The following is a 20,024-nucleotide window of genomic DNA, read 5'->3' on the forward strand; positions in this document are numbered from 1 at the left end:
ACACCCTTTAAATAGTCTTAACAACTGTCAACTGTTATTACTCACTCCCAACAACCGTAATGAAATAATAAATAAATAATACTTATAAATTCGTTGTGGCTACAATGACATTAAACAATGTCTGAACAGGCTTACCAATGCAGTAAGGACTACAATGAGATTAAACAACGTCTCATGAACATGCTTACAAAGCAGTACTGGCAGTTTCAAAATGCCCAAGTTTCTGTAGATAGTGGTACAGGTTCCACAACACTATACATCACTTTATTTTACAATATAGTCTGTGAGGTACGCAGGAGGCTTGTGTGGCTTAGAGGAACATCTTGGAGTTCCCCTGACTTTGTGGTCTACCAGCTTGCCCAGTGGGCTGGTAGACCCATGTCCCCTTGTGCCCCAGTGTCAAGGGGAATTGCAACGCTCTGGCTGGCCTCACCAGGTTGGCCCACCCCAGAGTCAGTCTGTTCTGCAGAGTAGGCACAGCTGTTGCTGAGGTTCGGCTGGCTCGCTTGGTCAGGGGTTCCATGTTGTACTTCCGTGCTTCCCGGTTCTTCCTCAGATTCCACTTCTGCTGAGAAGGGGAAACCCTGTTGTTTCCAGTGTGGGCTGGCTTGGCTACCAGTTTGAGGACCTTGGAAGGGACTTATGCTGCAGTCTTCACTTAGTGACCATTCTGGAAACCTTTTCCTAAGTTGGTCGATGTGTCTTCCCTCCAACCCCACTTCATAAGATAGGGGTCCGGATGCCTTGGTTATTTGACCAGGAACCCATAAATTCCCTGGCCCATAGTTTCTGGCCCAAACCCAATCGCACATGTGCAAGTCCCCTTGGGGGTTTTGGTTGAGAGGCTTCTGTTGCCACTCTGTCTGGATGCAACCTGTCCAGTTTAGTAATTAAATGCCTTCCCCAACGTAGTTCAGCAGGACTTTTACCTGTAGCAGTGCAGGGCGTAGAATGCTGGCAGAGTAAAAAATCTGCCAATCTGTGATGCCAGCCACCTGTGACAATATGCTTGAGTGCCTCCTTTGTCCTCCTCACCATGCGTTTGGCTTGTCCATTCGAAGAAGGATGAAACAGTGCAGATGTTGCATGTCTGATGAGGTTAGCTCTCAGAAAAGCCTGAAATTCAGCAGCAGTGAATTGGGCCCCATTATCAGAAACTAAGACATCAGGCAACCCATGAGTTGCAAAGAGTTTTCTCAGCAACTGGATGGTCCTAGCAGTAGTCATATTAGGAACTGGAATTACTTCCAGCCATTTTGAGTGGCTATCCACTACTATCAGGAAAAGCTGCCCCTGGAAAGGCCCAGCGTAGTCTATGTGAATCCTAGACCAGGGAGTGTGCATTTCCTTCCACCTGTGAACTGGGGCCTGAGGCATTTCAGGCCTAGATTGCTGGCATGTATAACAACCATGAACTTGATCCTCTACAGCCTTATCAAGGCCAGGCCACCAAAGGTAGCTTCTAGCTAAAGCTTTCATTCTGACAATGCCTGGATGGCCTTAATGTAAAGAATGTAAGACCCTGTGTCTTAATGAAGTAGGAATTATGACTATGTTCCCCCATGCGCATTTGGTTGTCTTTGGAGCTTGTTGATTTTGGTTTCTTCATCTTCTGACGATTCTCTGACACATTTGGCGACCTCAAGATGGACGGAATCTTTGACCCTTGAAGGTTTGGTGGGCTGCACTGTCTGCAATGCACCCCCCGGGGGCTTCGTCTGCCATGACCTTGTCCTGTGCCTTGTAGAATGTGAGATTTGGTCTAGCAAACAGTCTCTGCTGAAGGGTTCTGTCCCGAAGGCCACAGATGAGCCAGTCTCTTAGTTGTTCTTCTAAATTTGAGAACTTGCAAAGGCCCGCAATGAACTCCTAAGCTGTCTACCCAGGTAGCTGCAGTCTTTGGTCGAATTTGAAATGCCACACCATCTCTGACATCTTGGGCTGGAAGTGCCCAGTCAGCTTCTTTTTAAGGTCTGCATATGATACTGCTTTGATGGGCGATGGAGCAAAAAGGTTCTCTGCTAGGTCGAAAGTTGCTGGGCCACACACAAAAAGCAACGTGGCGGCCTTTAGGCCTTCCTCTACAATTTGATTTGCTCTTAGGTAGTTCTCTACTTGCAAGAGGTAAGACGGCCATTCTTCTGGATGCTTCACATCAAACTCTCTTAGTTTGCCAACCTTCAGCATCTTCCTTAGATTCCTGCATTCTTCAGATCCTGCTTCGAGGCTCAGGGAATGCGTCCTCTGAGCACACGGCCACTAGCGTGGCTTACTAGCTGGCCTAGAGAGGGGGAAGGGAAATGCCTCTTCCCTCCAGCGTGTACTGCTGACCCCTCGTTGACTTCAGCCCTTTAAATGGTGAAGCAGGATCCCATCCTCATTGCCAATGTTAAGTCGTGGGCTTGGTGAGCAGGAATGATGACACGAAGCTGAGTACAGGAAAACCCATTCTTTTATTCTTGCTGGAACCGTACTGGAGCTTGGGCCGCAACCAGCTACAATATATAGCCTAGCCCCTAGGTGGCAGCCAATAGGTTTGAACCTATGCTTGCCACCTGGGGCTGACCAATTGCAGGACTGGAGACAGCCTGTCTGGGTTGCTGGAGATCCGTTAGCTCCTTCAGCAACGCACGTGGTGTAACACCACAAGCCCAATACATAACAATATTGATGATCTTTTTATGCAAACAACAACAACTACACAGTAAACTGACTGTAATTAAAATGACTGCAGGCTCTGAAACAAATAATCAGGAAGGAATGATTAGAAAGGGCAAAAAAATTGGTTCCCCTTCCCATTGACACACACACATTTCTAAAGCAATTTTTTTCACCAACCACATGTAATTTACAAGTAGTCATATTAAAAAAAGTTTAAAAATAGCTTGTACTTCAAGGCATATATAAAACAATCCATTACCTCTCTTTGTTGAATAAGAAATGAATCAATAAAACTCCTCTGGTCATTTTCATCAAGTTTTTTGAGATATTCTAAGAAGGTAGACTGTATGAAATCATGGAACTCCTTTCCGTTATTCATTACTTTTTTATGAAAACCCAAAAGGAAGCCCAGCATGGGAAACATGTTATATAGCTGAAAGAATAATGAAGGAAAACATATTAAGTACATTGAATACTCTGAATATAGTTGTCAGACATCTGAAAGTATTTTAATTTTTAATTTATTTTTTAAATTTTAATCCCATTTATATCCCGCCCTTCTCTGAAGTCTCAGGGCGGCTTACAATCTAAAGCACAATGTGCTTAGCAATAGCCTTCATTCTATGTATATGCCTGCTTATTAGGGCTTTCGCCCCCCCCCCCAAAGTAGCATTTTTACAAAGTCAGCTTATTGCCCCCAACAATCTGGGTCCTCATTTTACCTACCTCGGAAGGATGGAAGGCTGAGTCAACCTTGAGCCTGGTGGGATGTGAACCTGCACTAATTGCAGGCAGCTGGTGTTACTTAAGGAGGCATTAGCCCACTGCTCCACCAAGGCTCTTTTAATGAAAATAATGTACCAAAATAAACTACAATAATAAGCAAAAGCACATGATTAAGAAAGCTATACATAGCCAATGTTTCAAATCCAAATCCAATGGACTAAATCTCCACACAATTATTGGGAGAAGAAGTGCTCATTTTCCAAAATACTTGTGAATGAGTTCTTCATGCTCACATTCTGTTGATTCCCAAAGAAGCAATGAGAATGATCAATCTAAGAAATTGATGCAAGTTCTAGTCAAGGAAAATATTTAGTACTTCTAGAGTTGTGAAGTAAAGTGCATTTGTGTGTGAGACAGGGAAGAGTTTGAAGTGGCATTTCCAACCATACAATGAGTGCATTCACAAGTAACATGGACATTTGCTTATACAAATAAGGGACAGTAAGTGATGTCACAGCATAAAAAAGTGACTTTTATACTGACATCAGATATTTCAATGCAACTATATAAAATTTGAATCATGATATCATGTATATTTTATCATTTGAACACAATTCTGCTATGACAAGCAATATGCTTTGCTTAGCAATAAAGCACAAATGACACACATGCATATACTTCATGCATTTTTTTCTTCAAATGAAATATTAGATTACCGCTATATTTGGGCTCCCTGTTAGCCGTATATTTTCACTGATTATATTCATAAGTCGTAGAAATGTGGCATCTTCATAGTCATAGCGCTTCCCAAGTAGAATAGAAACAATGATATTGGAAACAGCAGCAGTCACAATTGTTGTGACCTCAAATGGTTTCCCTGGGCAACAAACAATAAATCAAAACAGAATTGTGAATGAATGCCAATGAATTTAGAGTCAAAATCACCTTACATAAAGGGAGCATATCATAGAAACTACAGTCAGTGCTGATAAAATAGGAGGTATTGTATTTTTATTGTTCATACATCAGTAAGGATTTTGTTCTGTACCAGCCTGCTACCGGCCCTGCAGAAAAGGCAGGGACAACCCCTTTTACAAGAAGGCAAGAGGCTGGAATTAAGCCTGCCAAATTTATTGATACAAAAACAAACAAGACATGAACCAAGAAACAGGAGCTTTTCAAGCGGTTGCCTTCAGCAAACCAGCCCTCCCACGCATTCTCCTTTTATACAGTTTAGGGCGTGGCTTCTCTCTGCCTCCTTCCGAGGTGCCCCATTGCCTTCCTCTGTTTACTCCTGATTGACTGCCTCCTGTGTCGGGCGTCCTTGAACAGGGCCAGCTGTGGGTCATCTTCATCCACGCTGTCAGGCTCACACAGCTGGGTCTCCGTCGTGACCAGGTGGGAGGGGCCTGGCTGAGGGCTCTCATCAGCAAGCTCTTCAACACCCCCCTCCTCCTCCTCTGAGTCGTCCGACCCAACTGCCAAACCCACAGGCTGACCCTGAATCACAACAGATTTATTTGCAAATGAGGAAGTGCTTCAGGGTAAACTCTAGATATATCCTCATTAAATGATTGCAGTTTTAAACAGCAAATTACTGCCAGGTTTCAGAAATATTTCAGTTTGGATTATTGAAAGATGTTGGATGAGAAATGCTGGGTTGCATTGTGTGGCATTTTTAATATGTGGAGGTTGGCACAAGAGGCATGGTATTTTGGTTGAGTCTCTGGAGCCTTCCTGGTTATGTCTGGCACACTCTGGTGACATGCCAGTTTACCCTGAGTGAGACCTTGGTCCAATGTGCTGGACTTCAGGACTCAGATTCCCTTTCAGGCTGTTGGCTATGACTAGAGAGAGCTGTATTGGTTCTTTGCTTCTGCTGATTGCCATCACTGGTGGGAGCTGCACCAGGATCACTCTAAAGTAAACTTGCTGAATTATGCTTACTGCTGCTTTTCTATTTTGTGGTAGCAATGCAGCTGGCAGCTGGGTGGGTGGTAGTAGAGACCTGCTTCTTGGTGACAGTCCTGAGTTTTTTTGGTGACAGCAGCAGTAACGGTAGGAGTGTTTTGCTTGTTGTTGGTGGTCAAAGGCTGTGAAGGGGGGTTCCTCCTGGGGTGATGGGGGAGGTTATTTGTTAGGCAGTGGTGGTACACAGTCACAAGCTAGCAACATTTGGCTTCCTGGTGGTGGTAACATGACACCTAAGCAGATTATGCTGAGGGCTGGTGGCAGAGTTCCCTCTGCCACCAATTCCCTCCCTTCTTGAATGGAGAGCTTTTGCTTCTGTTTTTGAGGAATCAGAGCAGGATGATCTTGGGTGAATGAATGGGGAAAGATTAGTAACCCTAGAGGTCTTGTTCTTGAAGATTGCTGTGGATCACTTTGTGGGAACCATCTTGTCTTCTTCATCACTGGGTGTGCAGAAAGGATGGTGTAATGACCATGCTGTGCTTCTGCCAGATTTTGTCTGAATTTTAATATCTGGTTGGTCTAGTTACTGTCGATAGGGTTGTGTTGTGGGCAAAGGATGACTCTTCCTGTGTAAGGCACTGATTCCTTCTGGCTAAAAACCAGGAGGTAGTAATGGAAACTTTGTGTAATATAGATGTAATATCCTGGTGGAGTGGCTGGTGCATGAGAGGTTGACAGTTAAAGGGTAGTGTTTGTGTCACTGACGGGTGTTAAAGTGACAAGGGACCTAGATTACTCCTGTCCCCACAGTTGTATGTATTTTGTTGAGAAATGTGGGGATTTTATTTCTGGGGAACTAGGAAGTCTGGGTTGAGGGACATTGGGACTTGCGGGGACTAGGGATGGTTAGTATATCTCAGTGGTTACAGATATGAGGAGGTAAGATGGGAGAGAGAAGATAGGATGCTCTTGGAAAATTCTATCCAATCATCTTATGCCATTCTAACTCCACTTTTATTGGAGCTCCCTAAACTCAGCCCTATTTCCTGAGCAGCAGACTTACAGATGCCCTGTCTTTGGCTGCTACTATTAAATTTCTGGTCACTTTGTGATACAGCCTGCCTTGAATTTAGTTTAATCATGGATAACAGGGTTGATTGGATGGGGGAAAGCCTGATGTCCCCCTTCAGGGCTGCGCAGAGGAATTTGCATATAAAATAGCTCAGATTTGCTCTTACATCAACTTGTGAAGATGCCTAGGGAGCAGTCTTTGGAAGCACTTTGAACCTGAATTCCTCAAATTCAAAGTGGTCAGGGTCTTTATGACTTTTAACTCAGCCACGTGTTCATTCATGTCATTGCTGGGTGGCTAATGTTGGGGTGGAAATTAATCTGCAGGTAGGTAAGACTTTGATATTGAGAATGTATAGCCCAAATGAAGATAAAAGAGCATTTGAACAGAGACATAAGACAAGAACAGAAAATTATTGGAGTGAAGATTTAAAAAGAATGTGGATGAGTTGGTATTAATTCTAGAAATCTCACGAGAGAGATTTGAGAATGGGAAAATTAAAGGGCTTTGGTTTTTTAGTAGGTCTCAAGAATAATAGCCAGAATGCTAAGATGCTGACAAAAAAACCAAAGAAAATCAGAAGATCAAATCAAATCAACCAGTGAAACAACCTGCCTCCAGAAGTGGTGAATGCTCCAACACTGGAAGTTTTTAAGAAGAGACTGGACCGCCATTTGTCTGAAATGGTATAGGGTTTCCTGCCTGAGCAGGGGGTTGGACTAGATGATCTCCAAGGTCCCTTCCAACTTTACTACTATTATGAGGGATAAAACTGGTTTTTAGTAATATTCAGGTATTAGTAAGACAAATATGAGTTGTATGTTATTTTAAAATAATCATTTTAAGGGGTGAAATTCAGAGTCATTTTAAAATGGGAAAATTGAAAACTGAACTGTTTGAGGGAATTTTTGTGATAAAAATGAATGTTCTGGTAATAATTACATTTTTGTTTCAGATAATCCCTGTTTGAACAACAGATTTACCAGTACCCAGAGATAATATTTTATTCCATCTGAAAATTCTCAGATAGTTAAATGTAAATATACTGCTATTCTGGGTTGCAAAAGTTTAAACTAATATATATGCCAATGGTTATCTCTTTGCTGCTATCCCATGGTCATGCCAATTATTGCAGCTCTGATATTGTGTGCCAGGCCCATCCAACACATTTTATAATCCTCGGGGAGTGGGCTTCAAGGATCAATATTTTGGAAAATATGGAATGCTTTCCTCCTCTATATTAGCTACCAGTTAGGTATGATGATGAATGGTGAGGGATGTTGTACATCACCAAAAGTCACTGTGTGTGCATTGAGCAGTCAGATATATCTATTTGGTAAATAAATAAATAAATAAATAAATAAATAAATAAATAAATAAATAAATAAATAAATAAATAAATAAATAAATAAATGCACCAGTTCCAATTTGATCCTTATAACTGAGCTGCAGTTATCATACAGGGGAATTCAATATTTAGAATTAAAAAACAGTACTTTGGTTAGAGAATTCGGTAGGGTATGAAGTATATACCTAGATGTTTATGTTCTTTGAGAAACTGAAACTTTATTATCATTGATCCAAAGCAGGAAGGAGCAACAACTCCAGTTCACAACATGCTTCTATCTTTATATGTAGCATTTTACGCTAGTACTCCTCCCTTAATTATACAAATTATTAAGCCTAGAACTTTCATTTATAAGATATTGTTATTGTACAAAACTAGTTATTGAAGAATTTGGAATAAGAAACTATTTCTACTATGGACAATACCAGAAAGGATTTTGATATCCTGTCAGCTTACTAGATAGACCAGAAAGGAAACCTCACCAGATAATTCTATTTTATTGTAATTTACATTAACATAATTTTGCAAGTCTGAAAGTGCTTCTCTCCATCCATCATTTTTGCAGCCCAAAAAGCTAAGAAAGACTTTTTTTTTAAAAAAAGGATTTTATTGAATTTTATAGGGTTAGGGATAAAATAGGATCAGGTTAGGGATTAGGGTTTAGGGTGGGGCTAGGATCAGGATTGGGATTAGGACAGGGTTAGGATCAACATTGGGGTTATCCCCCAATAACACTTTCATTCTTTAGCAAACAAGCTATTGTCTGGGTACATATGTTCAATTAACAATAGTTAATATAGTAATAGATAACTGTAGAAAATGTAATAAACGATAATCAAAAATAATATCAGTTAATCAATACATATCATTCTTCTTACTAATATATATTCAAAATAACATATCACATTCATTTCTCACTAGTTCATTTTCCTAACCATTAGTAAAAATTATCCCATGTTCTATAGTAAATTGAATCTTTTTTCTCTTTAACCTCTAACATCAGTCTATCCATTTCTGCACATTCTAAGATTTTCTTAATTAAAATCTCTTCAATTGGTAAGTTTTCTTTTTTCCAGTATTAGGCAAATGCTATTCTCTCTGCTGTCAGTACATGCAATATTAAATATTCATTCTCCTCATAATTATGTCCTAATATTCCTAACAAGAACAATTCTGGCTTAAATTCTGTCTGTCTTTTAGTCATCTTTTCCAACCATATATGTATCTTAATTCAAACCTTTTTTGCTTTAGGACATGTCCACCAGATATGATAGTAAGTATCTGGCCTTTGTTTACATTTCCAGCAATTGTTTGGAGTATTTTTAAACATTTTCGCTAATCTTACTGGTGTCATATGCCATCTATAAAACATTTTATACAAGTTTTCTTTATATGAAACTGCTTTAGTCAATCTGATATTTCTATCCCCATAGTTTCTGCCAGTCTTCCAAATCTATAGAATATCCAAAGTTTTTTGCCCATGTTATCATTGTTTCTTTTACTTGTTCTTCTTCCATCTTTAAATTTAGCAGAAATCTATAGTTTCCTTATCAAGTTTTCATCTGTTTTTAACAATGTCTGATCAAATTCTGTCTGTTCTTTATAGAATCCCGTTGTCTTTAGATCATTTTCATATCTTGTTTGAATTTGCAACTATGGCCACCATGCTAAATCAATACCTTGTCATTGTAAAACTTGTCTATCTTTCAATTTCCCTTCATTATCCAAGATATCTTTATAAGCCATGACTTTGTCATAGTTAATTAAATTTGGGTAAGCAAAAGTTTCCATTGTTGAAAGCCATTCAGGTAGCTTAATATAAGTGTTCTTCTTTATTCTTTCCCATTCTAGAAGAAGTACATTCCTTATAAAATGGCTTTGAAAATATCTGTGTGTTTTATTCTTCCCATACCATAGGAAGGCATGCCAACCAATTTGTAAGTCATGTCCCTCAAGATACAATAGTCTTTTATTTCTCAGCGTTATCCATTCTTTAAGCCATGGTAGAACAGCTGCTTGATAATACAGTCTCCAATCCGGGAGTCCAAATCCACCATTATCTTTAGCTTCTTGTAGCATTTTCACTTTAATTCATGTTTTTTCCCCTTGCCAAATGAATCTCAGTACTATTGTGTTTAGCTTATCAAAAAAGGCCTTTCCCAATTTTACAGGAATCGTTTCAAATAAGAAGAATATTTTTGGTAAAATATTCATTTTCACTGTACCTATTCTTCCTAACAATGACAGTTGAAGATTTTTCCACTTTTCCAAATCCAATTTTACTTGTTTTAGCAGTCTTTCATAGTTGTCTTCTTTTAATGTTACACATCTTGCTGTTAAGTAGATTCCTAGGTACTTAACTTTTTTAGTTATTTGCAGATTTGTTTTTTTTTTGTAAGTTGACTTTTCTGTTTGTCTATTAAATTCTTTGTTAATACTTTGGTCTTTTCTCTATTTATTTTCAAGCATGCCACTTCTCCAAACTTTTCTATTTTCTCCAACAATTTGGTAGTTGTTTCAAGTGGCTCCTCCAAGATAAAAACCAAATCATCTGCAAAAGCTTGTAATTTATATTCTTGATCTTTTATCTTCAATCCTTTGATTTCTATATCTTGTCTAATATTTCTAGTCAATACTTCCAATGTTAATATAAAAACAATGGGAATAATGGACATCCCTGTTTTATGCCTTTTTCGATATCAAATTTTTCTGTATAATCTCCATTTAAAATTATTCTAGCCATTTGTTTATGGTAGATTGTTTGAATTGCATTTATAAAGTTTTTTCCAAAGTCCATTTCCACCAATTGCTGGAACATAAATTGCCGGTTTAGATTATCAAAAGCTTTTTGTGCATCAAGAAATATTAATGCCATCTGTTTCCCTGGGTGGTTTTCATAATACTCTAAAGCATCCAAAATCATTCTTAAGTTATTTTTTATCTGTCTTTTAGGTAGAAAGCCATTTTGATCTGTGTGTATAAATTCAGTCAAACATTTCTTAATTCTTTCTGCTATTATCGAAGCAAAAAATTTATAATCCACATTTAATAGTGATATTGGTCTATAGTTTTTTATTTGTGTAAGGTCAGTATCTTCTTTAGGTATTAAAGTAATATTAGCTTCCATCCACAACTTTGGTATTTTAGTCTCCAGCAGTATTTCATTACACAGTTCTTTCAAAGTTGGGCTTAATACATCTTGTAATGCTATATAAAATTCTGCAGGAAGTCCATCTGGGCCTGGAGTCTTATCTCTTTTTTGCCTTTTTATAGCTTCTATTGTCTCCATCATTGATATTTTTCCATTTAATATATTTTGGATATTCTCCGGGATTTTTGGCAAACCTGCTTTTTTTAAATACAACTGTATTTTTTCTTTAGGAACTTCCTCTGCCTTATAAAGTGTCTCGTAATAATCTTTGATAATTTTTTTCATTGCATCATTTTGGAAGTGTAATTCTCCTTTTAAATCTTGTAGCTTTTTTTTTGAGCCTCTTGCCCTACCCACATTTCTGCTGCGCTCTAAGCTGCCTTTTATCTGATGGCTGCATCTAGTTGCCCTGTCTCTCAAGTATTATTATTATTTCACACTCTATGTTTGTCCTGAAAGTTGTTCGGTAAAGCATTAGAAGGAAATGAAAACCCACCTGCATAAGTCTTAATTGTCTTTGTAAAGACACTACACTCTTCAATGATTTTGTCTTCAATGGTCCTCCTACCCATTCCATAGTTCCGTAATGTGGATAATGTGAACCGTCGCATCACTTTCCAGTTCTCACCATGCGAAAAAATAAGTCCTGAAATGAAAAGGTAAAGACAAGAGGTCAAATTTAAAATCCATTTATAACAGCAAAGTATCACCATTATAATGAATATTATTTCTTTTGAAGATATTTCCACAATTGTTAGATTATCAAAAATAAAAGATGTGAAAAGCAGCTTGTTTCTTTTTTAATATATATTTTTATTTTATTCCAAACAAAGTTAAAATACAAAATACAAAACAAAAAAAATCCAAGAAGACAAAACCCCCCAATAAAATACAAACCAATCAAAGCTTTAAAAAAGGTGCATGAAAGAAAAATCACATTATACACATATCCCTCTAGTTGGATATTGATTAATATATTACTTCAACATTTGTTCCCATCTCTTGCAAAGCAGACCCTCCTAAAATTTTTAAGCTACTAAATCTATTTGCAACTTATTGGCCTGTCTTCTATATGTTATATTAATGACAAAGCAGTTATTAGGAAGAACAATGATAGTGAAACAAAACAAAATTACAGTTTCAAAACTCTCTGTTAACAAGCTGTTATTGTAATCCACTTGTAGAAAATTTACCACAGCATCTAATCTATCCCAAATCATCCCAAAAGTTATAAATAGATTGTCCTGGGTCAAATATCCATGTTTTTTTTAATACCATCTCTTGTCAATTGTTGTTTGATTAAATATAGCAGACTCAGTCTCCAGAGTAGATCTGATCAAAGTGTAAGCAGAAGTAGTTGCCAGTTAACTGTAATAAATCCATTCAGTCTCCCTCCATCTTCCTAGAGGAAAGGAATTTATCTCTCTCCCTTCCAGTCAAAGCCATGATGTTAAAGAAATATGCAGACTTAAATTTCAGAACAACAGAGTAAACAGCTGAGAGGAAGAGTAATCATAACCTCATAAAGGACTCTAGGGCCAACACTCTAATTTATAAGCATTTCTCTTTTTTGTTTAGTTTTAGACAGAGGCTTTCTTTTAGCACAGAGTTAATTTTTCTTCTTGGAATAAATCAGTAGTTTGGAAACTATTTTTGTTATGACTTTAGTAAGGAATATAGAATTGTAATAATTAGAAAAGAAATGTGAATGTTCAGGGACTATTTAATTGGGGATTGAAGTTGTGTGGATTGATAAATTTGAAATTTTTGGGGGGTTGGTTGGAGAATCTACATTTGAAATTCTAAGCTTAACTTCCTTTCTTTTATTTATTCTCTGTGAAAGTTATTTTTTTTTATTTTTCAATATGCAGAGTGGCTAAGGAAGATAAATGTAATTTACCGCTTTTTGCATTTCTTTTGAAATTTACATACATTGTCCTTACTGAGCAGCTGTAAATTAGCTGTTGGTCAAGAGAGGGAGTGTAAGAATCCATTTATATCACATTTCATAAATGTATAGGTAGAACATTGTGCTTATTCTGGGGATTCTGCCATCTCTCCGAGGGGGGGGGGATGGTTACTTAAGGCGATCTTCAAACAACAGGGAAACGTTTGAACTGGGGGAGGGAGGGGGAGACACAGATCTGGATAGCATCTTTATTTACAACTGAAAAGGAAGAAGCAATAACAATAAAAACAAGGAGAGTTCCCTTTCCCACGGAAGGGGCCTGACACCTAAGCAAATGATGGGAGCCTGACAAAATGGATGAGGGGAGGGGGCTGAAATGGGAATGCTTTATATAGGATTGAAATGTAACTTTGTTAGATTCCGTCTTGTATTGCCACAATCGATTCCATCCTAGTAAACATTTTCCTTTTGGACAAACTTGCATCCAAGAGTCCTTATTTCCTAAGATGTGGATTGAGGTGGGTTCTGACAGGGAGTTCTTGTCTTATTTTTTATTGGCAAATAAAGCTTTGTCTCTTTTTTAAAATATTTTTTTAAAAAAGGTTTTGTTTCTTATTGCTTTTATAATAGTCCCCAGGAAAAACCAAAGATACCCATATGGAAAATTTTATATTAAAGCAGTTTTTGAAGAATTCATAATTTGTTGTAAAAGTTATTGAATCTAGGATGCTAGATTTGAAACTTTAGGCAACAAGAAAAAAGAAATTGGATTCGAAGATGGACAAGATTATTGGATATATAAACGAAACTAATGACAGAATGGACTCTTTGGAAACCAAAATTGGAATGAGAAATGTAGAATTGGAAAGAGAGGCCCTTTTGGTGCTCAGAGAAAAATTTGTTGTTGAAGACTTAAAAGAGTCTTAAGAGAAAGAAAAATTCATTATTTGTGAAATTTGAAATTTGTGAAATTTGGACATGCTTGCAAGAGACTGATATACAAAAGAGAGATGTAAAATATTTATTTAACAAATCTTTAGGGGAAGAATTTACATCAGCAAATTCTAAAAAGACTAATGTAGTTCTTTTATATATTAAATAACAATTTCATTTCATTTCATTTATTGGATTTCTATACCGCCCTTCTCCCTAGGGACTCAGGGCGGTTCACAGGGCATATATAAATAGGTATACAAAAATTAAAAGAGAATTAAACCATGCCCAATTAAAATACAGCAATAGTAAAATAATAAAACCAATTAGAAAACCCATATTCCCCTTCAGGCCAGACCAGCTAACTCGAACAAGTGGGTCTTCAACCCGCGACGGAAGGATCGGAGGTCCGATGCTATCCGGAGCTCAACCGGCAGTTGGTTCCATAGTGCCGGGGCACCCACAGAGAAGGCCCTCCCCCTGGGGGCCACCAGTCGACATTCCCTAACTGGAGGCACCCTGAGGAGGAAGCCATGTCCTTTGTTGAAAGATAATCAAGATAGATTAGTAGCTGCAGAAGTGAAAATCCAAGGAGTTAAATCTATAGTAGTTGGACCTTATGTGCTGCATGATGAAAAAAAACAAAATTTGAGTGGAAACAAAAAATTTTTTTGTCAGGTCAACAAGTGCTTAATGTGTCACTTTCTTCTGTGCTGGAAACATTACCACTGGTTAATTGTTCGCACTGTCAGGAAATTTCTCCTGGTGGGTTGGTTCTCCCCTTGATTAGTTTCCATCTGTTGCTTCTTGTCCTGCCTTCAGGCGCTTTGGGGATTAGCTTGACTCCCTCTTCTTTGTGGCAGCCCCTGAGATATTGGAACACTGCTATCATGTGACCCCTAGTCCTTCTCTTCATTAAATATAAGGTTTTATGTATATATTTGATGATTTAATATCAATTAGATTAAAGTTAAGAGAAGACTAGTTTATTGGCACTTTAGAGTGTGGATTATTGAGATTTTAAGTTATTGGTATTATTTGTTTAAATTTAGAGAGAGGTTGTTCTGATTATTTTCTCTGGACCAAAAAAAAGCTGGAGATCATCTATGTTATACATTTGTTTGTTGCATTTTTTCTGTCACATTTAATTTGCATTGTTATTCCCTTTTCCCTTTTGTGTTATTTTGTATTTTAATGTTTGACTTTGAAATTTAATGAAAATTTAATTTAAAAAATAATGGAAAGTGATAGCTAAGAAAAGAAATGCAGATGATGCTTATGATGAGGAAATGTTGCAGTCAAACGTTTAAATTGGTTGACCCCTCCAAGAACTCTCCCTTTGGTGTTTTAAAACTAATTTTTAACAGATTTTAGTCATCCTTGCCTCACTTTAAATTCTAAATTTCCTACATTTTTAATTTCCATATGTTGTTTTTCTATTTTAACAATTTTATTGTACGCTGCCTAGAGTCCTTCCCAAGGGAGATAAACAGTTCAAAAAGGTAAAAAACAAACAAACAAATGAAGTAAAATACCCAGGTGCCTCTTGCCAGGAGAGGTGGCCAGAGATGATCTAAATGGGACTTTTGGGGAAAACAGCCCGTACTCCATTATGCACATCAGCCATTTCCATAACTAACTGAAGACTAAGAACTAGCTCTGTAAATTACCAGTTTCCATCAAGGTTAAGATGGAAAGATGTATAAGGGAAGAGAAATTGACAGAAACATTGCACAAAGGAAAGGAATGGATAACTATGGATAACTATAAGGAGAAAAATACAGAGAAATATGTGCATAACATTGGGACCCTTTAGACCCAAATTTTCAAAGAAACGAAATCAAAGCTGTTGAGTATGTGTGTGTGTGTTTGTGTGTGGAGGGGGCAAAATGTTTTTATTAGAATTTTGCTGTTACTTTTTATTCTCTAGTTCCCTCAATTAACAGATCAGGACAAATAGCAAAATAAATATTTTTCTCTAGTTTTAATTGGCGGAAGCTTTCCTGGTTCTTTGAGGTTATTGCCCAGGAAAAGTTCGGGTGAAAAGTTCTACAGCATACCGATTATACATCTGAAATGATTGTCACCTATGATCCAGAATGAAACAACTCACCAAAGCCCTTTGAATAAACCTCCAAAAAGGGGACGAAAGCTCTTTCTGCAAATGCATCTGCCTGGTTCACTAGAGCCTCTTTCACCGTCTCATAGCCAGTCAGCACCACCATCTCCTGGAATCCCAGTCTGATGCGGAAAATGGGGCCATATTTTTTGGACAACTGAAATTCAACAGATGAAAAACAAGAGACCATTTTGATCAATATTTAATAAGTGATCATGTGCAGAATTTTGATTAAGTTATCATTTCTCACAGTTCCAACGATGAGATCATGTTATTTTCTGTTTTTGCTTTATGGCATGTTATGATGTATTTCCCCTTCATGGATTACTGCCTTGTCGTGGCGAAGGGGCTTGTGTAATTCAATGAAGCTATGAGCTATGCCATGCTGGGCCACCCAAGATGGAAAGGTCATAGCAGAGAGTTCTGACAAAATGTGATCTACTGGAGAAGGAAATGGCAACCCACTCCAGTATCTTTGCCATGAAAACCCTATGGACAGTACCAAAAGGCAAAACGATATGACGCTGGAAGATGAGCCCCTCAGGTCGGAAGGCGTCCAATATGCTACTGGGGAAGAGCAGAGGGCTAGTACTAGTAGCGCCAGAAAAAATGAAGCGACTGGGCCAAAGCCGAAAGGATGCTCAGCTGGGGATGTGTCTGGTGGTGAAAGGAAAGTCTGATGCTGTAAAGATTTTTTCTCCATAGGAACCTGGAATGTAAGATCCATGAATCAAGGAAAGCTGGACGTGGTCAAACAAGAGATGACAAGACTGAACATCGACATCTTAGGTATCAGTGAACTAAAAGACAGGAATGGGTGAATTTAATTCAGATGACCATCAAGTATACTACTGCGGGCAAGAATCCCTCAGAAGAATTGGAGTAGCCTTCATAGTCAATAAAAGAGTAGGAAAAGCAATACTGGGATACAATCCTCAAAATGACAGAATGATCTCAGTTTGAATCCAAGGCAAACCATTCAATATCGCAGTAGTCCAAGTCTATGCCCCAACCACCAGTGCTGAAGAGGATGAAATTGACCGGTTCTATGAAGCCCTACAGCACCTTATAGAACTAACACCCAAAAATGATGTCCTTATCATCATTAATGCAGGCCAGGCCTACGACCATTCGCGATGGTGAAAAACGAGGACCAGTCGCCGATAATACCCAGTGGCGTACTGACGAACAGCCTATTCCCAGGATGGTGGGGAACGGCAGAAGGTGCACAAACAGAGGGCCGTATCGTCACCGGGAGTGTCATCTCCGCTCTGTACAAGCGGTGAGACGCTCCGACCCTCTGTACTTCCCCGGAGGACCCGGGAGCGAAGGTGTGCAGCCTCCTATGCTAAGGCTGGTCTACCTGAATGCCAGGTCCATAGCTAACAAGGCTCACCTCGTTCGTGACCTAGTGGAGAGCGAGCATGCGGACCTGGCTTGCATCACCTGGAAACCGTGATGCATCACGGCTTGCATCACGGTTTCCAGGTGCTGCACCAGCCTCGGACCCATGGGAGGGGCGGGGGAGTGGCAGTTATCATCAGGGAATCCCTTAGCCTGCGAGAGACCACCGTCCCTCAGATGGTCGGGTGTGAGTCTCTCCTACTGAGATACGGCCCGGGGGCGCAGTTGGGCCTGCTGCTGGCGTACCTACCACCTAATCGTGCAGCGGCAGCCCTGCCCGAGCTACTCGATGTCCTCTCAGGGTTGGTGGTTGAATTCCCAAAACTCATGGTCTTGGGCGACTTTAACCTACCGTCCCTGGGAGGATCGTCCGAACTGGCTCGGGAGTTCATGGCTTCCATGGCGGCCATGGACCTGTCGCAAATAATTTCTGGACCGACTCATGAGAGAGGCCACACCCCAGACTTGGTGTTCTTGTCTGGACGGTGGCGTGATGATATCGGTGGGGGTGCCACGACTGTTACGCCCCTGTCATGGACCGATCACCACCTCCTGCGGCTAGACTTCCCCTTTGCCACCCCCCGCCGTGGGTGCACGGTGCCAACCAGATGGTATCGCCCTAGGCGCCTAATGGACCCTGATAGGTTCCAGGCAGCGCTTGGGGACGCACATGCACTCCCTGCTCACAGCTCGGCGGATGCCTTAGTGGAAGCCTGGGAAAAGGCAGCCACAGAGGCTCTGGACCGAGTTGTACCCTTGCGGCCTCTGACCCGGCGCAGATCCCAGCGAGCCCCATGGTTCACCGCGGAGCTCCGGGAGATGAAGCGTCGGAGACGGGGCCTAGAGAGCCGTTGGAGATCCAGTCGATCCGAATCCGACCGATTGCGATTAAGAATCCTCACCAGGTCTTATCTCGCTGCGATAAGGGTGGCAAAATCCAACTACTTTTCCACCCTCATCGCGTCCGCAGATAATCGCCCGGCTGCCTTGTTCAGGGTGACTCGCTCCCTAATGAACCAAGAGGTGAGGGAGGAACCCTTGCAGGGTCGAGCCGAGGAATTCGGTCAATACCGGCTGGATAAAATTGCTCGGATTCAAACCGGCCTGGACTCCAACTGGGCTGAGTTGGAAGAACAAGACATGGACAGTCTTGTCGACATCATCTGGGAGGAATTTGATCCTGTGACTCCTAAGGAAGTGGACAGGATTATGAGGAGGTTGAGCTCCTCCACATGCTTACTGGACCCGTGCCCTTCCTGGCTGGCTTATGCAGCTCGAGAGGGGACACGAGGCTGGTTCCTGGCGGTCATCTCTGCTTCTCTGAGTGAGGGTCACTTCCCCACCGCCTTGAAGGAGGCGGTGGTGAGACCTCTCCTCAAGAAGCCCACCTTGGACCCATCCTCATTGAATAACTTTCGTCCAGTCTCCAATCTTCGCTTCCTTGCGAAGGTTGTTGAGAGCGTGGTGGCGCACCAACTTCCTCAGGTCCTGGATGAAGCAGTTTATCTAGACCCGTACCAATCGGGTTTCAGGCCGGGCTACAGCACGGAGATGGCATTGGTCGCTCTGATGAATGATCTCTGGAGAGCCCGGGACAGGGGCCATTCCTCTGTCCTAGTCTTATTAGACCTTTCGGCGGCTTTCGATACCATCGAACATGGTATCTTGCTGCGACGCCTCAGGGGACTGGGAGTGGGAGGCACGGTTCTGCGTTGGTTCTCCTCCTTTCTCCAGGGTCGCTCACAGTTGGTGCTGGCAGGGGGACAGAGGTCAACCCCGAGGCCTCTCGTTTGCGGAGTCCCTCAGGGGTCGGTCCTCTCGCCTCTCCTGTTCAACATCTACATGAAACCGCTGGGTGAGATCATTCGCAGCTTTGGAGTAGGGTACCATCAGTATGCTGATGACACCCAGCTTTTCATCTCAACTCCAAACAACATCAGTGATGCCCTCGACATGATGTCCCGCTGCCTGAAAGCGGTCTGGGAATGGATGGGGAGGAACAGGCTTCAACTGAACCCAGACAAGACTGAATGGCTGTACGTACCGGCAAGCCAGGATACTCAGAGCATTCCATCCCTTAACATCGGGGACAAGTTACTACCCCCTGTTGATAGGGCCCACAACCTGGGTGTCCTCCTAGACTCACAGCTCTCCCTGGAAGATCACATAGGAGCTGTGACCAAGGGGGCCTTCTCCCGGGTTCGATTGGTGCGCCAACTATGGCCTTATCTGGACCTGGATGCCTTACGTACAGTCACCCATGCCCTTGTGACCTCTCGCCTAGACTACTGTAACGCTCTCTACATGGGGCTGCCCTTGAGATCCACTCGGAAGCTTCAACTGGTGCAAAGTGCAGCGGCACGGACACTTTTGGGAGCCTCCCGATACTCCCATATCACACCTCTCCTCCGTGCGCTGCACTGGCTTCCGGTTGCCTTCCGTGTGAAGTTCAAGGTGCTAACAATGACATACAAAGCCCTACATGGCATGGGTCCGGACTACCTACGGGAGCACCTTCTGCCAATGTCAACACCCCACCGCCCTGTGCGCTCCCACAGAGAGGGCCTCCTCAGGGTGCCACCGCTCAAGGAATGTCGGCTGGTGGCGCCCAGGGGGAGGGCATTCTCAGTGGGTGCGCCAGCCCTCTGGAACTGCTTACCAACTGAAATCCGGATGGCCCCCGACCTCCGCACCTTCCGGCGCGACTTAAAGACTTACCTATTCCAGCAGTCCGGCCTGGCCTGATAGCTCTGATAGCTCTAATTGGGGTCCCAGTTTGTTTTGTTT

General features: G+C 41.1%; 1 protein-coding gene across 1 annotated transcript in view; it reads right to left on the bottom strand.

Annotated features, from left to right (window-relative positions):
• Positions 1-20,024, bottom strand: part of LOC308676662 (uncharacterized protein) — a gene marked incomplete at its 3' end in the record, with an annotated part of 269,324 nt that overhangs the window by 28,447 nt on the left and 220,853 nt on the right. Inside the window, exons 11-14 of the mRNA XM_081342650.1 lie at positions 15,828-15,990; positions 11,369-11,518; positions 4,104-4,264; positions 2,921-3,094 (exon numbers count right to left, since the gene is read on the bottom strand). Coding sequence (XP_081198776.1) covers positions 2,921-3,094; positions 4,104-4,264; positions 11,369-11,518; positions 15,828-15,990 — 648 coding nt within the window. The remainder of the gene's footprint in view (positions 1-2,920; positions 3,095-4,103; positions 4,265-11,368; positions 11,519-15,827; positions 15,991-20,024) is intronic.

The sequence above is a fragment of the Vipera berus genome (genome assembly GCF_964194415.1).
Source record: "Vipera berus genome assembly, chromosome: 1".
Taxonomy (NCBI): domain Eukaryota; kingdom Metazoa; phylum Chordata; class Lepidosauria; order Squamata; family Viperidae; genus Vipera; species Vipera berus.